General features: G+C 38.3%; 1 protein-coding gene across 2 annotated transcripts in view; it reads left to right on the forward strand.

Moving 5' to 3' along the window:
* The first annotated feature begins 456 nt into the window (after positions 1-456).
* Positions 457-19,204, forward strand: part of arhgdig (Rho GDP dissociation inhibitor (GDI) gamma) — a 28,656-nt gene continuing 9,908 nt past the window's right edge. The window contains exons 1-2 of one of the 2 annotated variants that reach the window (XM_079633078.1): positions 457-1,639; positions 13,889-14,065. In XM_079633078.1, coding sequence (XP_079489204.1) covers positions 13,894-14,065 — 172 coding nt within the window. In that variant the 5' untranslated portion in view covers positions 457-1,639; positions 13,889-13,893. Of the gene's footprint in view, positions 1,640-5,436; positions 5,978-13,888; positions 14,066-19,204 lie in introns of those variants that run through there. The other variant, XM_079633077.1, reaches the window with a different exon arrangement.

Genomic DNA, 19,204 nt, shown 5'->3' on the forward strand with positions numbered 1-19,204 from the left:
GATTATTAGTAGCAGCCAGCAGCAGTCAGTATACACTTTTATATATACACAAACAACAACGTTTAAAAAAGATGAAATAATACTAACAGATATTAAACACTAATCCAGCTGGGGAAATGTAATTCAACTTTTAAACAGAAGAGGGTGGTAAGAATCTTAATAAAAGCCGATGCAATGAACTTGTCTAATAAAGAACAGTGGTTTGCCAGGGGCCTCAGCAATCTCACAAGGAGCTCAAACCTACTATAGTAAATCTAACTTAGTTTAAATGCTGCTATAAAAGCCTTTTAAAAAATCAAGATCTATGCAAACTGACATCATAATCACAGCTGAGATCTCATCATACCATTTAATTCAGACCACTGCAAAGTTGGTGTGTGCAGAAAAGAGTTGAATATTGTATTGGACAATGAGGGGCCTTGGAATCCAAAAGACTGAGAACTGCTGTTATTCTTCTAGAGGACAAAAACAGGTATGACTGATTGATAACATCTGTGGACAGTAGCAGCTTCTTCAGCATTCCTTCTCTACACAGAACTCCATTATTCCCTCCTCTAGGCTGTAATGCAAATCCAGCAATACCAGGATCCGTCTATCAAATTATGCAAAGACTACTACATACATAAAAATCATAAAAAAATAAGTAGCCTATGGTTTACTACGAAGTATATGACAAAATCGTGACTAGATCAGTCTAATGCAATAACTGACCAATTTTAACTGCCCAGATTTAGTGTGTTATAGGCTACTATAGGCCTAGCTACATCTAACACATTACAGGGCGCAACAAATGCGGCTACATGTTTATCATAGCCTAATCGCAAAACTTTGCATTTAACATTCAGCTTTTAGATTAGGCATTAAGACATGTATTCATTTTGTATTAAAATCAATTATATTCAAAGCAAATTGCATTCAAATTGTATTAAAAGTCACATTATGTGACATTTTGAGTAAACGTTACTCACTACAGAGAAAAAGCGCATGCCAGCTGTTTTGAGCCGGTATTGTTTTACAGAAACGTCGAAAATCCTGTCGAGGAATTTACAAACATGTTGAGACAAAGATGTCAGATAAAGCCTATTTTAGCAGATGAGTTTGAGTAAGGCATCTTTAGGAGCTCATAGATTGTGGCACAGATTCCTGCACACCAGAATGTGCAGATTGACACTCTGTCTTTCTTCATTTTTAAAAAGAGTTCCTATATGTCATTATCTTGCTACTAATACGGAACTAGCTTGTTGTACATCGGAATTTTAAAGAAAAGTTTGATAAATCTGTTTGATTACACAATATCAGAGATTCACAAAGCGTTGCAGTAGGCTAGTTTGCTTTGCAGCACGTGCAACAACAGAGATTGTCACGCTCACTCATGCTTGTCCTGTGATATAGCCTACTTTTTCGACATTTTACATAATTTTGCCATTTTTAGCAATGTGATATTCTTTTGCAAGTAGCTACAAACATAAATAGCGATATTTACAAAACCGTAAAACAATTTTAAGTAAGTTACTGGGCTGGTGTTAGTGTGTGAGGCGTAGAGTTGTGATTGGCAAACTCTATTTCCTGGTAGCCTACGCACATGATCTGAAAACTCTTGAACATCCGCATCTACAGTTCTGCAAGACGAAACAAGGCGGTAAGACACTTTTACGTTATTACTTTACTATCTAACTTTGTTTTCCCAGTTAGAGCCGTTTTGTTTCGCTGTAGAAATGTCACAAAGACAATGCAAACAAACCCCATACTGATATTTTAAAGCTGGCTGCTAATTTTTTTTTGTTTGTTTTTTTGGAAGTATTGATTATATAGGTGATCTTTGTGATTTTCATTTTCTGAGTGACATTCTGAAATGGGAACATTGTCTTGAACTGTAGGTTTGGAGTAACTTGAAGATTTAAACTTTATTCTCAAGATTTCAATTCACACAGTTCAAATATGATTTAACTTCATTTTGACAGGAATGTGTGCTACTGAATGATATTAATATCTGGCTATGATGATACTTTTGTGTATTAATAATCTCACTTATGCCATAGTATAGCCCCTGCCCCCATCCTCTAACTTTCGATGTACTTTTTTGGTAAAGTCGTATGCAACCACATCCTCTTAACGTAAGACCAAACTGAGATCCTGTTCTGACTGGCTCCTGTGTCCTCTATACACCACAGACACATTACTGCCACCCTTTATCACTTTTTAAGTATGAATATTAAAAAATAGCAGAAGGAGCAAATCATCAGACTTTATTATGTGAGAGATAATGTACAATACAGATATTCTGTTATTATAAAAAAAAATCCTCAGATGTATCACCCTAAAGGGGTTTATTTTTGAACTATGACTAGTGACTGTACAATATCCTATTTGTTATGCTTGTTATATAACATATTTTACACATGGCATAGCAAGTGCTATATATGATGGTGTTGTTGAGTGTCTTTATAGCCAAACTGGTATGCTTTCATCAGCACGCGAAGGTGTATTGCTATTTTATTGCAGCCTCTGGAGAATTCATATATGATTTGCTTTTTTTTTCCATTTTGCATTGACATGGTTTAAGGTCCTGTAAAATGATTGGAAAATTCTTGTGATGCCTTTTAGCCTCATATTGATGAGTGTAGTATGACATGCGTCAAGGTGCATCACTGAGCTGATAAATAGCCCATAAAAGCTGGCGTGGAAATGATTTTCGAAGATATATATTTTTTTCGTTCTATCTAAACAGCTACCCTAACTCTGTTTTTCACACAAATAAACAAGTGTAGCCACTGGAGAAGCAGCCAAAAATATCACAATGCCTGACAAATCCGTGAAGAGGAAGCTGTGTATATTAACTGGCAGACCTCGACAAACAAGATCTCTGTCTATTGATCAAGACACCCCTTTCACTTCCTTCTTGAGGTGTTTGTTGTTCAGGCCTAGGCATCCGCTGAACTTCCTGAGCTAGTGGAACAGATCTGAATTGCAAGTGAGATTCCGAACAAGCCTCAAGAGGAACCATTCAGAAGTGTTTAAATTAGTTTAACTTTGTTGACCAAAGTTAGATCCAATTTGTGAGCACATTCAGACAATGGATAAAAAGCTCCATTTTAAAAGAATGCCAGTGATGTAGACCAATTGGTTGAAATTAGAAGCTTGCTCTTGTTACTTCCTGTTTGTGTAACAGTTTCCACTCATGCAGATCATAAATGAAGAGAGATTATTTTTTTTTGTCGAAAGTGTGCATGCATGACTTTATCGTTTATCGTATGTATTTTTTTTTAAAGCATCCCCCTCAATATTTTTTTGATATCTTGACAGAAGTAGTCATTGGAAATCACAGGCTGCCAGATATCAGCAGTCTTTTGATTTCAGCGTAGAGTAGTTTGATAGATCTGTTATGTAATTTGTCAAATTCCTTTTCATAGCTGCTTGATTTTAACAACTGTCAGTCATTCTGAACTCGAATCCCAGATTGGGCTTGCTGACCACAATGTGAAGCCTACCCTGTCGGATAGAGTAACCGAATGAGATCTCTTTCATTTCTCATTTATTTTTTCTAGACAGGAAACAGTTTACATGGAGAGCAATTTGAGACTTAAAGTTGGCATGAAACAGAAGTTGCGATAGTCTTTTCTTCCCTTTTTGGGGAGGGGAGGGGTGGGGGTAGAAGCTCATCTTCAAACTCTGGGGTTGAGACTCAACGCCAAGAAAAGCATTCTTTCTCCGGCCCAGAGACAATTCGGGGGTGACAGTTGTTTGAATGCAAGATATTGTAAAAAAAAATTGCCAAATAGCCATTTTTACATTTCGCTTTGAAACCAAATCTTCCGCCATCGTCTTGTCAGTCAGCTCGCTTCACTCTTCTTGTGAGTCAGCTTGCCTTGTCACGAGATATATGAAATCTGACTCCTGGTGCTGATCTGTGCTTTGACTTTCGTTTGTCTCACACTGAATTGAGAATTGACACGTTCAGTTTTTAAGTGTAGTGTCTGTTCTCTAAGTGAACTAAAATAATTGTATTACTATAAAAAATCTAAACGACAGTCAGGGGCGGTGATGAGCAAGTGATGTAATTGGTGTGCGGCTAAACACGTGTAACACCGACTATTGCAGCAAGCCTATTGGATGGTTGTGATAACCGTTTGTCCCGCCCTCGCACCAGTTAACACGTCATCAGAGAAGAGGTGTCAATGCAAGAGGGAGGGGAAGTTTTTGATTTGATTATGAGGGCAATTTTTAAAAAATGTCCATGGATAAATCTAATTTATAATAAATACTGCAATATTCCATAAAAAAAGAAAAGAAAAAAAGAATAATCAATTTTGAATTCATGGTGAAGTTCCCCCTGCTTCTTTTCTCCTGAGATAAAGACCCCTGTAATCTCACATGTGTCTCTGCAAGTTTGGAGTCACAGATTCTGCTTAGATTTGCCAAAATAAATTTTCAATCAACAGTCAGAGATTTTAATATGAAAGCAAACATTTCTCATCAAATTCTTCTTTTTATAGTTGGTATTAGTAGTGAATAAAGCTAAAATTCATGATTTAAAAAAAACAACAACTTTAGTTTAATGCTATTGTTACCAGACGTTTGTGTTATATTTTTTCTTTTGCACTGGCTCAGTCTCACGCCCCCTTCATCTGCTCCATTGACATGTCAATCTGCACGTCTAATTTTCTTTTGGCTCTGCACGAGAATGAATAATTAACTTCCTATGATTATGATACATGTAATGTCGCCTTTGTGCTAAGTAAACCTAATTTATAAAATGGATAGACTCTAAATTCGGATTGGATGAGCCACATTCATAGCCGTTTGCATGACCATCGTGACTTATTGCTTCATTATACTAAATATAAATACTACTTCAGATGCAATCCAATGTTTTTTTACCTAGTTTACACATCAGGTCATGTGCTGTGTGTGCCATAGCTTTGCAGCAGACATGCAGTGAGATGTAATTGGTCGGCGCACATAAACCAATGTCCTTACAAGTCTCTTGAAAAAGGCTTTGGTATTGCAGCACCCCTTAGCAAGATGCTACCAACGACAAAGCATCAAGGCCGTGTGAAATGCAGAGGCACGCCCAGTGTAACCTCTGACAGGACCATGACCCCTGAGAGAGATGACAGAACGACGTGCCGGAGAACTACAAACTGATAGAAAGTCATCGTTGACCAGAGGGGAAAAAACAGTCTGCCCAGCATGTTCCCTCTGAAAGAGAAAGAGAGAGAGAGACAGAGAGAGTGAGGGGGAGATAAATGGGGAAACAATATGATAGTTGATATAAAATGGGGGATGGTAAGAATAATAAGTGTCTCTAGAGAGCAGAAATGTGAAGACAGAGAAATAGAACAGGGAATAAAGAGAATGGAGGGGAAAGGATACTGGGTGTGCGTGTGTGTGTGAGAGAGAGAGAGAGAGAGAGAGAGAGAGAAAGAGGATGAGATCATCGCAGTCTAATGAGTGATGGGGTTGGGAGGCGTGCTGAACTGAGGCGGAGGGTTTGCTTCTCATGCCGGTGGAATCAATAGCGTCTGCAGACCGGAATACCGTTCCCACATTACCGCCTCATTGCCAACACTTCAGCCACAGCCGGTCTTCCAGCACGGATTACACACAGATCATTTGTGCATTCGTTCACTCGCTTACTTTCTTTCTCTGTCTCTTACATACTGTCTCTCTACTCTCTCTCTCTCTTTCTCTCTCTCTCTCTCTCTCTCTCTCTAGCCAACCCACACCCAGTGATTCTGTATCTTGGGGTTTTTTGGTGGCGGTAGAAGGGATGCTGCTGTGAATGCTTTTTTTTTTTTTAAATGTGTTTTAGACACTGATTTTTCTATATCACGGGCGGTGTGCTTTCTTGATTTTTTTCTGATTTTTTTTGGGGGAAACCTTGTGGAAAAGAGCTTACTCACAATGTTGGGCTTGGATGTTTGTGAATTTGGTGGACAGTTTCTTGAACTGCTCTGGTTAACAGTTTGCTACAGAGGTGAGGATGCATTTATGTTGTCTATTGTGAGATAAAAATGTTGAAAAGTTGAAAAGAATGTACTAAAATGAACTTGAATGCATGCTGTTTAAATGCTCTTCAAACTCCACAGAAAGACCTAAGATGATCTGCCAATCTAATAGACCAGCCCTAAACCTTCAGCTGAAGTAGTTTAAAGCTTATTGTGAATGGCGTTTATAAGTTACAATGTATCCTAAAACCTATTTACATTTCAAACAGATTTTTTAAAAGTCATATTGAATGGCCATTTTGTGTGATGACTTCCTTTGTGGAAATAGACATTTTTATAGTTGGCATGTGATGCAGATAAAACAAGTGACGGTGGATTGATCAATATGTATTGATCGATCGGTTGTTGCTCTCACAACATTGCTTTGTGTGTGTGATCATCATGTTGCTTGTAATTACATGACACAGATGTTGTTGATTCAGGGCTTCATTCTGCAGAGTTTCTGCTTACTGACACCAATCCAGTGCTCCTCACTCCCACTTTACCTCTTTATCTGTCTTCCAATCTCTTAGTGTCTCCATTCACTTTGAAATCTTGGAAGTAATAATGTATGACAAATGAACTCCTGCCTTTATGAGTAAAGTGGAGTGTGTGTGTGTGTGTGGGATGGGTTACACTGTCATTGTTATCTCAGATTCCTATACAGTATGTGGCTTCTCCATTAGCATTCCTATTAATCTCAATAGCAGTTGCTCAGATGACGCAGAGCCTCCTGGAAGTATGTTATTTTGCTCACGCGTGTTCAGTTTTGCAGGTGTTTTGAGGCAGATATCTGACTAATCACTCTAGACACAGGAACAATATGAAGTCAATTTAACTTAAATTTAAGTACCCCAAAAAACAAATCTGCCACTGGTAAAACATTTACTATAATATATTTAAATATAAATTATATATTTTTTGCAACCGTATGCATATGGTGTAGTTACAACATGTACACCAACAGGGGTGAATGAAGCCATGCTAACCAGCTAATCCCAACCTGATCTCACGAGAAAGTGTTTTACAAAGTTGGAATTGCGTACACATTTGTATGATGTGAAAAGGAAGCATGAACCGGCACCCCTAAACCTAGCCCTCAGTGGGGCTGGGGCATTAGCAGGTTGTATGAAAACGTACAAATTAATACAAAATGTAAAATAATTGTCAGTCACAAGACTGTTGGATAACTTGATCCCTTTTATCTGACTCAAATCCGTTTAATTTTTTTATAGTCTGAATGTCAAAATAGCTCATGAAATCATATTAAATCCATATGTGCTTTGATTGTAATCTGATCTTTTTGAATGTGCCTTAGCCTGTCATTGATACACCGGACATGCAACGGTTCTGTCCCAAATTGCACACTTCATATGCACTTACGGTCTTGTAGACTTACAATGGCCAATGTGTGCACGTAATCATGAAGTCCATGAGACCGTAGGGTATCCCATTTGTCATTTTAAGTCTCAGAGGGGGCTTGCGGTGCTTTATGCGTCCTTGATGTGCACTTTTGCCTGAAGCGAGATCCACAGCAGACTTCTATCCGACAGTTAAAACCGCGTTCCATCGCGAAGGTGTGAACTCGCGAAGTGTTTCGGGTGCCATTTAGGGCAGGGCATTTGACAGAACTGATTAGTGTGCAGTGTGAACAAAGCCAGAGTAGTTTGAGGCAGGGTGATTCCATTGGAATCAATGGTGTTTAGAGAAGGCCCACAAAAGCGGGCTCCAAGGGACGGACCGGTGCACGGGTTTCTTAGCTCTCTCTTTGCCGGACTGCAGGTGCTGACTCGCTAAGACCCCCTGTGGCCCAGCAGAGCTGCATCACGACTCAAGCCTAAAGCTGCTGCTGCGTTGTGATGGATGGCTGCACGTCAGAGACCTGACACATGTTTAAAGGAGTAAATCAATTAGATTGCATGTAGGAGAAACAGAGATTTCAAAAAGCTGATGTGTTTGTGCTCCCTGTAGGGAAAGGCCATACGAATGAGGAGGATCACATGCATCATTGCACTACATGCAGTCAGGTGTTCTGCTCTGTTCTCTCACATTGCAGATGCTGTTTGATTAACAATCCTGAGAATTTCAATGTCTCATTTCCCCGACTCTTATGTGTACTAATACTTATTTTAATGTTTTTTTAGTTTTTTTTTTAAAGTTTTGACTATATTTAGATCTATGTTTTCAGTTACAGTAATCTAGTACTGTTTTAGTGCATCTTGTGAGTATTTAATTTGTGTTCAGCCATATTTTAGATGTATATTACAGCCAAAACCTTCTGTGGTAGTGTCAAATGGCTTGCAGCGTTCTGTCTCTAAAACCGTTGAATTGTGCAGATTTCCGGCCTGCTGTGTTTCGTGTTTGTCACTTACTTAAAGGATCAGAGTTTACTGATATGAATCACTCTCAACTCTGCTCTCAGTTTGATTTGCAGAGACTTAGACGTTGTCGAAGTAGTTGAGAAAGTGGAGGATGTAAGGGTTGCAGAACAGTTAAATTAAAAGTGTTAATATACAGGGAGTATTAAAAGTCACAGCAGCTGCTGAATTGGCTTACATTTTAGAGCAAACTGAGCTCATAAGTGCAGGCAGTATATTCAGATTTCTTTTTTTTTTTTACTGTAACACACCATACTTTGAAACTTAAATGAATAAACAACAGAGCCACTAGCTATGTTTCCATTGTTGCGTTTCCATACAGCGTTTTATTTTTTTTATGTGATCTCATAAAAATAGGTGGATGGAGACATAGCTAGTGTTCTTCTGGTTATTTTTAGGGGCTGTTTACACAACACCTTTATCAACCAAAAATGGAAAACATTTCATGTGTTTTAGACGTTTATTTACACGTGAAAATGTGATTCAAAGATCTAGTTTTTGAAAGCGATATCTTTATCGTCTCCGTGTAAACTACAAAAATGTGAATTTGTGAAAACAGTGACATTATGCACATGCGTATTACGTCTTCAGTCAAAAGGAGCGTATAACATCGCCAACTACTGGCCTGGCTGCATAATACAGCATTTTTAGTCATTTTCGTGGATCCGAACAGAGAGCATTTTAGCAAGGTTATCGTCTGTATGCGGAAAACGCGAAGGAAAAACGTTTTAGTTTTTAGTACATTGTTGTCGCATAAACTTACCCTTTGACCCTCAGGGTTTCATCGCCGTTTGCAAGGTTCTTAAATCATTGTTAGAAGAGTGAGGTTTGAATGACACTTTAGAAACCCTTGTGGCTTGTGGGCCTTCCATTCATCTGCTGAAGGTCCACTGAATATTTGGGTGTACAGCTGTTGTGAGTTGAAAATGAGAGACTGCAGTTTGTTAGTGCTATTTGCTTGTTCACTCCACCTCATTAGCTGTGCACTGAAACCTGCAACGCGCCATCAGATGAAAACCAGCATGCTATCCATCACAATGTAGCCAGGCATTTAACTGATTCTAGTGATCAAAGCGGGTCAAAGCATGTTGCCTTTGAAGCTCGAGATGCTGCGGCACACATATTTCACTCAGAAATGATATCTCTGAAGGGCGGGGGAAGGCAATTAAAAAAGCTTGTGAGATTCTTCACAGTATTATTATTATTGCTATTTAACAGAGCTGAGAAAGGGTAATTACTGTCATTCTTCTCTTTGCTAATAAAAATGACCTCTCACTAGTGGCTACTGCGAGAGTGGCAGCATGTCTCCAGTGTTCTTTACAGAAGTGCTTCTCAATTGGTGGGTCGTAATACAAACATGGTGCTGGTCCAACACAATCTCATGGCAATTCATACCACATAACTCCCATTCTGCATTCACTGCACTGGCTCCCTGTTTCATTCCGAATCGACTACAAAATCCTCCTGCTCACACAAAAATGTATCACCGGACATGCACCACCATATCTACAAGAACTCATCATTTTGAAATCCTCACCCCGCACCCTCAGATCATCAGGCCACCTGCTTCTTCAGGTCCCCACCACCAGGCTTCGTACCATGGGGGACCGAGCTTTCTGTTCAGCTGCACCGCGGCTTTGGAACCACCTCCCAAGTGAGCTGAGAGCAGTACAGAGCCTGGACACTTTTAAAGCAGAACTGAAGACTTTTTTATTCAGAAAGGCTTTTATGTGCTAATTGTTTTTATTAGTTTTTAGTTACTGTTGTTTTACTGTGTAGCACTTTGAGATTTTTTTGGAATGAAAAGTGCGTTATAAATAAAATATATTATTATTATTATACCTATTTTACGTTTTGGTGAATTAGTGGCTAGTAATTTGAATGAATTCGAAAAGATCTCATTCATACGTTGGGCCATTTACACCACACCATTTTCAACTAAAAATTGAAAACTGTTTAAATGTGTTTTGGCCGTTCATTTACATGACAACAGCGTTTTAGGGGCCGGAAAACGCAAACTTTTGAAAACGGGATTCAAAGTGCTATAGTTTTTGAAAAAGATACACTTATCGTCTCTGTGTAAACTACAAAAACGCAAATTTGTGACAACAGTGACATCATGCCCAGCAGTGTCGTAAAAAGTGGGTGGGACGAGTGGGGGTTGGTAAATGCAATGCTAAATCAGATATATGTACAATAACATTACGATGTCCAACAACAATCGATTGAAATAGTACATGGGGTTTAATTTGTCGTTAATGAGATGTAGGCTAATGCACGATGTCAGTGGCGAGAATTTTCGTGTGAATAAATACTTAAATCCGCGGCGTCTATTTATCGTGTACTTTAATGGTTCATTGCCCAGGCTTGGCATGAATAATACAGAGTGGTTTTAGAGTTGTCTTCACAGATCTGTGTGAACGGGGAACGTTTGACAAAATGTTGTTCATGGTAATAATAATTAACTTAAGTATCTGATGTTAAGGATGTTAAGGATGTTTTTAGCTTATGTTTGTACAACACTTCAATCAGGATGCTGAGATGCAAATCCACTGATTTAAAGTTTTTTTTTTTATGAGATGGTCTTTGTTACTTTCACTCTTTGAATCACATTATGAACGATTGCAACTAATTAGCTGTTAGCTTGTGGACATTGAGAGGACATCAGCGATTGTTTAATGATTTAATGTGGAATATTAATATGTATCTGATCACATTGCAGTTTTGAGATGCCATCCTCATTATATAGAAAATATGCCATCCTTAACTCCAATCCATCACTATATAGTTCATTTTGCTTGTAATTTGCAGTAAGAATCTTGGCTTTGGCTTATTGATATGCTTTAAATTGCCCAATTAGCCCAGTCATTTATTCAGCGTGACCAGGCTTCCCTATTGTGAATCTCAGCTCAGCGGATTTGATTTGTGTATTCAGTGTGCAAGATATTTAATTGGTGTGCATTTTTTAGCAATATTTAAGCTGTAATTCCACAGGGATAATTAACTAAATAGCCTTATTATGCACAGGATATTGGTCCAAAGGACACCAGTGTCCAAAATGTGGCCACACTTGAGTAAAATGTTGTAACACTGTAGTCAGAGTTCAGGCGTTTTCATTTTGCAAAAGGGTTAGCTGTCGATTAATACACATTTATGCATAGCCAAATTTCCCCTCTCACACTTCATTACCACTTTCATCTGTACACATTCAGATTGTTTATTTCTCTGTAATTAGTAGGTTAATTGGCTCACTTTGTCATAAGATGCATAAAGCATCACTTCTGCAGCTGGAGTATGCCGTATGTCTCAACAGCATTTTGCACCTGGAAATTGCACAAATCGTGTAGCCTCCTAATAAACTGTAATCTGACCTACATGTCCTTCCTAAAATTGTCTTCCTGGATAGTGTGTTTTTTCCCCTCAGGTTCAATTGATGTAGAGATACAGAATTCATTCCCACACTTTCCTACCTTTTTGTTGGAGGACATTGGCTACCCATTTTTATATACAGCAGAATATGAGTGTCATGGTCCTCAAGCTAATGCTATCTGATGCAAAAAAGATGGTGGTATATTTTTATTAGATGCTATGAGTGAAAATCGCTCTTATAGAACTAATGGTGTATTAGAGAATGACCCTCCAAACACCCTATTGATCCCATCAGATCAGATTTTATAGCCCCGTCCTTCCATTATTGCATTTGCCTTCACATTACAGCACTTAGGGTTTTTGTTCTCCTTTCATAAAGGTTCATTGTCTCTCTTGATAATCATTGAGGAGGATGTAAGCATGTTTCCATGGCTTCTGAAGAGCTGGCCTGAACACCGTGTACATACAATCAGCCTGGGAAACATATAAACCTGGGTGGGGTATCTCTGTCTTTCTCTGTTTTTAATCCTAAGTTGTGTCCGGGAACAACCATCCTCTAAGGAGTTTCACTCGTTGTCCCCCAGACTACTGAAAGCGATGTTGTCATTATTTAGATTTAGTCATTTCCCATGAATTCGGTACACTCTGGTGTCCAGTGCCAGTTTTTTTAGGGATAAAAATCTTTTTTTTATTGTTGTGAGGACTATAAGATATGCTTGCTAAACTATTATCCAATGTAAAATTAATCTAGCATGAAAACTAGCTAGTTTTAAACACATCAAATGTCTGTACCCACCTTAAAATGATAATTTTTGGTTTTCTTTCCTACAGAAATCTAGAATTTCTCAACTAAAACAGCCCATTTAAAATTTAGTTCCACCTCTTGAGGTTGACAAATTGTATTTTCTGAAGGTTACGAGTTTTAGGCCCAATTTTGTACTCTATTTGTAGAAAATGGCAGTATATTTCTATACAACACTTACACAGTACTGCTTCTCTAGAAGAGTTATGTGGACATTACGATTTAGCTCTCTTAATTCACAAGACAAATTGGTGTCCCTGATGTTGGCCTCCTATATGGAGAGCAGTTTTCTGGGTCTTTATTTTCCTCTGTTTCTCTGGGGAGCAATACCTCAGCTGTCCGCTTTCCAGTAATTATTAGCCGTTAGGCTGAAACGCAGTGTGTTGGTTTTGACAATGGAAACACGTTTTTCAATGTCTGACAACTGGCTGAATTAATAAAAGCAATGATTTCTTTAACAGATCTGCTACAAACAGACCAGCTTATTATAATTACACAGGAACAGCTCTTTTTGCTATATATATGGCCAGACAGTGGGTATTTAGTTAGCAACTGTCTCTCAAATGAGCTGAATATAAATGGAATTATCAGCGTCGAAGATGAGTGCATTGTTCCGCTACATGAGGATTACAACAAATGACTCTGAATATTAAAAGAGATACGTGTTTAAATCTGCTGTCTGTAGCAGTGTTAGCCAATCTGAATTGGTTTGTGTTTCAAGCCTAAAAATGTGCGAGAGGAGGAAAGATGGCAGAAAATACATTCCGTCTGTCTTTTATCAGAGCATTACTCATCTGTAGAACCAAGAAAGAATCACATTGAACATCACAAACCATGTAGTTTAAGAGGTCATATATTTCACACTAGATTTTTACACTAATAGTTCAATATCTGGCCCTTTTATGCTCTTACTAGATGCTCCACACTTGATCGTGACTGGCCTGCTGAAGTCCTTTTTCAAAACCAGTCTAGAAATGAGGAGACTATAAAGTATTTTTTAGGGAAAGTTTTAGTCAGCTTTAATCCGAGTCAGAACAAGCACAGAAATGTTATCATCTCATAACCATTTACTACACCTAAATTCAGAGGGGAAATAATAGGTTGATAAAAATGTTTAAGTCACAACCACAGCCCTCAGTATAAAATTTGAATGATAGGCTAAATAGAAATGTTTTTTATGACCAAGTATGTTGGTCTAGGTATGTTGTGAAATCGTGGTCATTTTGATATCTGTATGTGAATATGTTTATGAATGTTCTTTCAAACTTATTGAGAAGCAACAGAAAAAGATTATGTGGAGCTTAAGACCATGGCTAGATCTATCTAAAACCCTAAATTCCTGTTTTTCTCAGGTATAATGGCTGATAAAGAGAAAGACGTGCCAGTGGTTGAGGACGAAGATGAACCAGATCTGAACTACCAGCCTCCGGCTCAAAAAAGCCTGCAGGAGATCCAGGAACTGGACAAGGATGATGAAAGCCTGAACAAGTACAAGCAAACCCTCCTGGGCTCTGGACCTGTGGTGGCAGGTTAGTGTACCTTCACAAGAAAATGCCTATTGAATGTGCACACCATTTATTAATATTCTATTAGATTATAATTTATACACTACCATTAATTTTAAATATTCTGTTTATAAAATAATCCAGAAAAAAGGTATACGGTTTCCTCAAAAGTATCAAGCAGCACAACTGTTTTCAATATTGATAATAAATGTATCAGCTTATCAGAATGATTTCTGAAGGATCATGTGACACTGAAGACTGGAGTAATGATGCTGAAAATTAGCTTAGACATCACAGGAATAAATTACTTCTTAAATTATATTAAAAAAGAAAACAGTTATTTTAAATGTTCTGTTTTACTGTATTTTTGATCAAATAAATGCAGACATTTTTAGTGGATCACAGTCTCACCGAAAAACTTCTTATCTTATTGATATTTTGACCCACATTTATAGATGCACACAAATAACGAATGTTGCAAAGCATCTCATCTTGTGAAGATTACATTGTCTTCATGGTTAAAGCTGTAGCTCGGCTCTCCAGGGACGGCTCTCCCTTCTCCTCCTGCTGTCTAGACGGATTCAGATCCCCCGGGGGACTCCAGTCTTGGTTCAAAGCCCCCAAACAATATCCTCTTAACTCAGGGAAAGAATGAGAAGGTGGCTATCACTTAGTCTGAAGAGCATAGCTTTGAACTGCTTTGTTGTTTAGAGAAACATGAATTATGATTCCACTCCCTGCATAACGCTGGATAATTTGCATTTGATGTTCTGTCCCGCTGCATTAATTATAAGATCTGTTATTGTATTTCTCACTCAGTTATTGAGTGAAATAGCTTTGTTTCTTTTCCGTTTCTCTCTATGATGAATTGTGTCTGTGATACTATGATCAAAGCCCAGCAATCCTAATTTCTTTTGCCACAGGGAAAATCCAAATATACACTTCAAATCCTTTAAGTGTGAACTGAAATACTTGCTGATACAGTGTTGCTAAAGGCATAAAAGGCAGATTAATTTCTTCTTGACTCACAGGGCTTAAAACGTTTGATTTAGATGCAATTGAATTTTCTGTTGAGAATTAATCAACTGCGGTCATTTCTTTTATTTTTTTTCCATTCAAAAGCAACTTGTGTGCTTAGGGTATTTACCTTGTAAGTCCTCTGATTCATAAATGATTCATCTTTGTTCTGTTGGTTATGGCCAGGTTAATAATAGCCTTTATTCAATATGCTGGAATGCAACGGCAGCTTGAGCTGGTATTTTATAGCGTTTTGTGTTTCAGTATAATGACTGAAAGATCTGCTTACAGTCCTGAGGTCATGATGACCAATCAGGGCAAGGCAGAAAAAGTGGATCTTTTGCCTCTTGAGAACTATGAGACATACCCTTCCTTATGTCCTCATTTCCTTTATGAAATGAAAATTGCAACATAATTTACTCACCCTCATGTCGTTCACAATCTGTACGTTAAGATGTACTATTTATATATAATTATATATTTTTTTTTATTATCTTGAATTATTTTTTATATTTATGTTTTCAGTTTTAATTTTAATTTATAGTAATTTAATTATGTGCTTGTCATTATCATTATTATTTTTTAAATATTAATATTTCGTTTTATTTCAGTTTTATTTATTATTTATTTCCAGTTAGTAATTTTACCGTAGTGCTATATGAACGTATTTCATATAGTTGCTAAAGCCACATTTCTAATTTTAGTAATCTAACAATAATCAGTACATTATTAAATTCTCCTTTTGTACTAACTAAACAGAGGGGAAAACAATGTGGGTCTGGAAAACACTGGAAATATAAAACAGGTTTGCCCTGATGTCCATTCATTTGCCATAAGATCTTCTCAGATATAGTAGTGGGATTGTGCCAGGGTGATCAGTCATGTTTGGTGCTTGCGGTCCCCAGTGCACAGTTTTTCGAGTGAGCATGCCTGCGGCTGGTGGCAGCACTTGTAGCCATCAGCAGATGATGAACTGTAGTTCCCACTTTTAAAACCAGCCCACCCTGCATCAATAACACTGCATCAATGAGACCCGTCCAACTATTTGTTATGTGCAGTTTTACACCACTAGCTCCCTCTTGGCACTGCAGAAACAATCATTTAGTGGAACAGTAGAATTAAGCGCCTAAATTAAGCTAGTCATCCGCCCTGCTTGCTTCATGGGACAACTTCTATGATATAGGGCCTATGGGAGTTTACATATCACTCTCACTCTGTATAAGTGTGTGTGTGTGTGTGTGTGTGTGTGTGTGTGTGTGTGTGTGTGTGTGTGTGTGTGTGTGTGTGTGTGTGTGTGTGTGTGTGTGTGTGTGTGTGTGTGTGTGTGTGTGTGTGTGTGTGTGTGTGTGTGTGTGTGTGTGTGTGTGTGTGTGTGTGTGTGTGTGTGTGTGTGTGTGTGTGTGTGGGTGGGATGGGTTACACTGTCATTGTTATCTCAGATTCCTATACAGTATGTGGCTTCTCCATTAGCATTCCTATTAATCTGTGTCCTTTTTTCGTGGAGCTTGATAGACATCATCATAATGCTCTATAGTTGTATTAAAAAGATTCAAAAGTCTCCTTTTGTGTTCCAGTGGAAAAAAAATAGCAACAGCATGCAGGTTTTGAATGACATGAGGGTGAATAATGACTGAATTTTCATTTTTGGGTGAACTGTTCCTTTAAGGGGTGGGGCAGCCGCAGCTCTGTCACTGTTAAATTTGCTGAGACAGCATGCTGGGGTCACTAACCTGCAGTGGCTCTGTGTCCACCTAAACCCTGACAGGCCCGATCTATTTCTGTAATGGCCAGAGCTATGGACACAAGAAACCTGGGAGAAAATGCATGGCAGCTTATTAGCAACAGTGATTGACAAGACTTTAAATGCCTCTTTATCTTATAATGAAGGTGATTATGTTTGTGAAAGACAGTGTAGTTCTGTTTCAAAAACCTTCTGAACTGCATTTTAAAGAATTGTTGGGTTTTTCCTGACACAAAGGCTGTTCCAAAGATGGGCAACTTAATTATGATGTCTTTTAAGATAACTTTTTTATATCCAAGATGGTGAGAAACATGTATATTATGAATAGATTTAGTTCAGTTCCGAAAGGTATTCATAAAAATAGCTCAGTGTAATTCAAATTTCTCTTTTTTGTTACTTTTGCTGTATGTTTTGTATGCTGAGAGTATTATTCCTTAGCAATATGCTAACATTAAACTGTATTGAAATCAATTTTACCCAATATTTGTGTGTTTTTGTTATTTAAATGAGTTATTAAAGTATCGTCCCATTAGCTGCAACATGTTAACGTCAAACTTAATTGCAATCAGTTTTTCTCTATGGGCCCTATCTTGCACCCAGCGCAATTGACTTTGTACACCGACGCATGTATCATTCCTATTTTGCACCCGCGCACAGCGGACTTTTCCCTCCACAGACGCACGTCGGTAAATTAGTGAATGAACTTGCGCTCCCGGGGGCGGTTCAGCGAAAAGAGGAGGCGTGTTCCGGCGCAAACTTTCCCTGCTGCTATTTTGCAGTTTCAAAAAACAATTCCGCCACTGACCAGGAAAAACCTTGTCTAAAGTCAGTGTTGCGCGTTAGTCATATGATATTTTAAGGGTGCATGATTGGCCATTATGTAGCGTGTGAACAATGCGCATACACATTGATTCTCTAATCTAAACAGACGCAGCAGTTTTCATTTTTGTAAGTCATACATTATTACAAGGAAAAATATTAACACACGAGGGAAATCATTGTTGTGTCCATGAAGATGTGAAAAAAATAGGCATAAATCTAGCTTGCACATTTACCCAAATTATTATACGCCTGTTTAACCGAAGCTAATTTGGGTGGGTTTCTCCCATCCTCCCCATACATTGTCACTTCTCTGTATTTTACGGCCCTGACGAGAACGTCGGTCTCCTCGGCTGTGAACCGCTCCTGGCGTGCGCCGGCAAATCCGCCGTTATAATAGCGATCTGCCATGGAACAAGCGCGCCTGCTCTTAAAGGGAATGTGAGAGGACGCTCTTATTGGTTTATTTCACGTTACGCCCAAACCACACCTATGAATAAGGAAGCTACTTCAGACCAACCCATTTTAGATTTGCGTCAGGTGCAAGAGTCATTTATCCCGCCGGTAAAATAGCAACAGCGCCAGGGATCCACCCACAAAGTTACTTGTGTTTCGCTTTTGATACTTGCGTTTCAGATTGTTAAAATAGGGCCCATTATGTGTCATTTTTATATTTATTTGTAGAGTATCATCCTGTTAGCTTAGCAGCATGCTAACATTAAACTCAATTGAAATCAATTTTACACAATATTTGTGTGTATTTTTTAAAACGTATTTGAAGTATCATCTCATTAGCTTAGCAACATGTAAATGTCAAACTCAATCAGTTTTACTCAATGTGTGTGTAATTTGTTATATTTTCATGAGTTATTTGAGAATCGTCTCGTTAGCTTAGCAACTGGCAATCTGTTTCCTGTGAGGAACTTTATTCGTGTGGTGCCTATATAGTGTTACCTCAAAGTCACTTACAAAGTTCCATGACCGTTAGTTATGCTAAGTAGGCAGTAGGCATTAAGTTGGCTCACTAGGTTTTGGAACAGAGCTTTTTATATTGATGACAGATAAAACAATGGAAGTGAGTGTGAATTGTATGGCTGGAGAAACCTGTCTTTCCACAAACCTGAATTGATGATGTTCATCTGCTGATATCTGAGATGATTAATGTGTCTTATTTACACACTGACTGGCCAGTGCGTTGCAGGTGCACATGAAAGCCCCGTTTCCCCCTCCCCATTTTTACTCTATTTAGTCCAGTCTAAATATTTTCCCTCTAGCCTGAGAAACATGATGAATGTCTGGATGAATCGGCATGGAGAATGATACTTCAAATTGTGTGGAAGATGTGTGCTATTACTTTTTTTCCAAGCGATCACACTTAAAAGTCCCAATTTTGTGATGTGAAACTTGGTACAGGCAAGCACCATTGCTCCAGAACCGTTATTCACCAGCAAATCATTTGGGTCTAAAAGCTTCACTGCATGCTGAGAATATTAAACCCAGTAATCACTGGTTGCCTATTGCTTATTGTTTATGCACTTAGGAAAAAAGGCTATTCTGATGGTTTTACCCTGTAGACACAGTAGTTT

Source organism: Phoxinus phoxinus, assembly GCF_949152265.1.
Source record: "Phoxinus phoxinus genome assembly, chromosome: 1".
NCBI classification, from domain to species: Eukaryota; Metazoa; Chordata; class Actinopteri; order Cypriniformes; family Leuciscidae; genus Phoxinus; species Phoxinus phoxinus.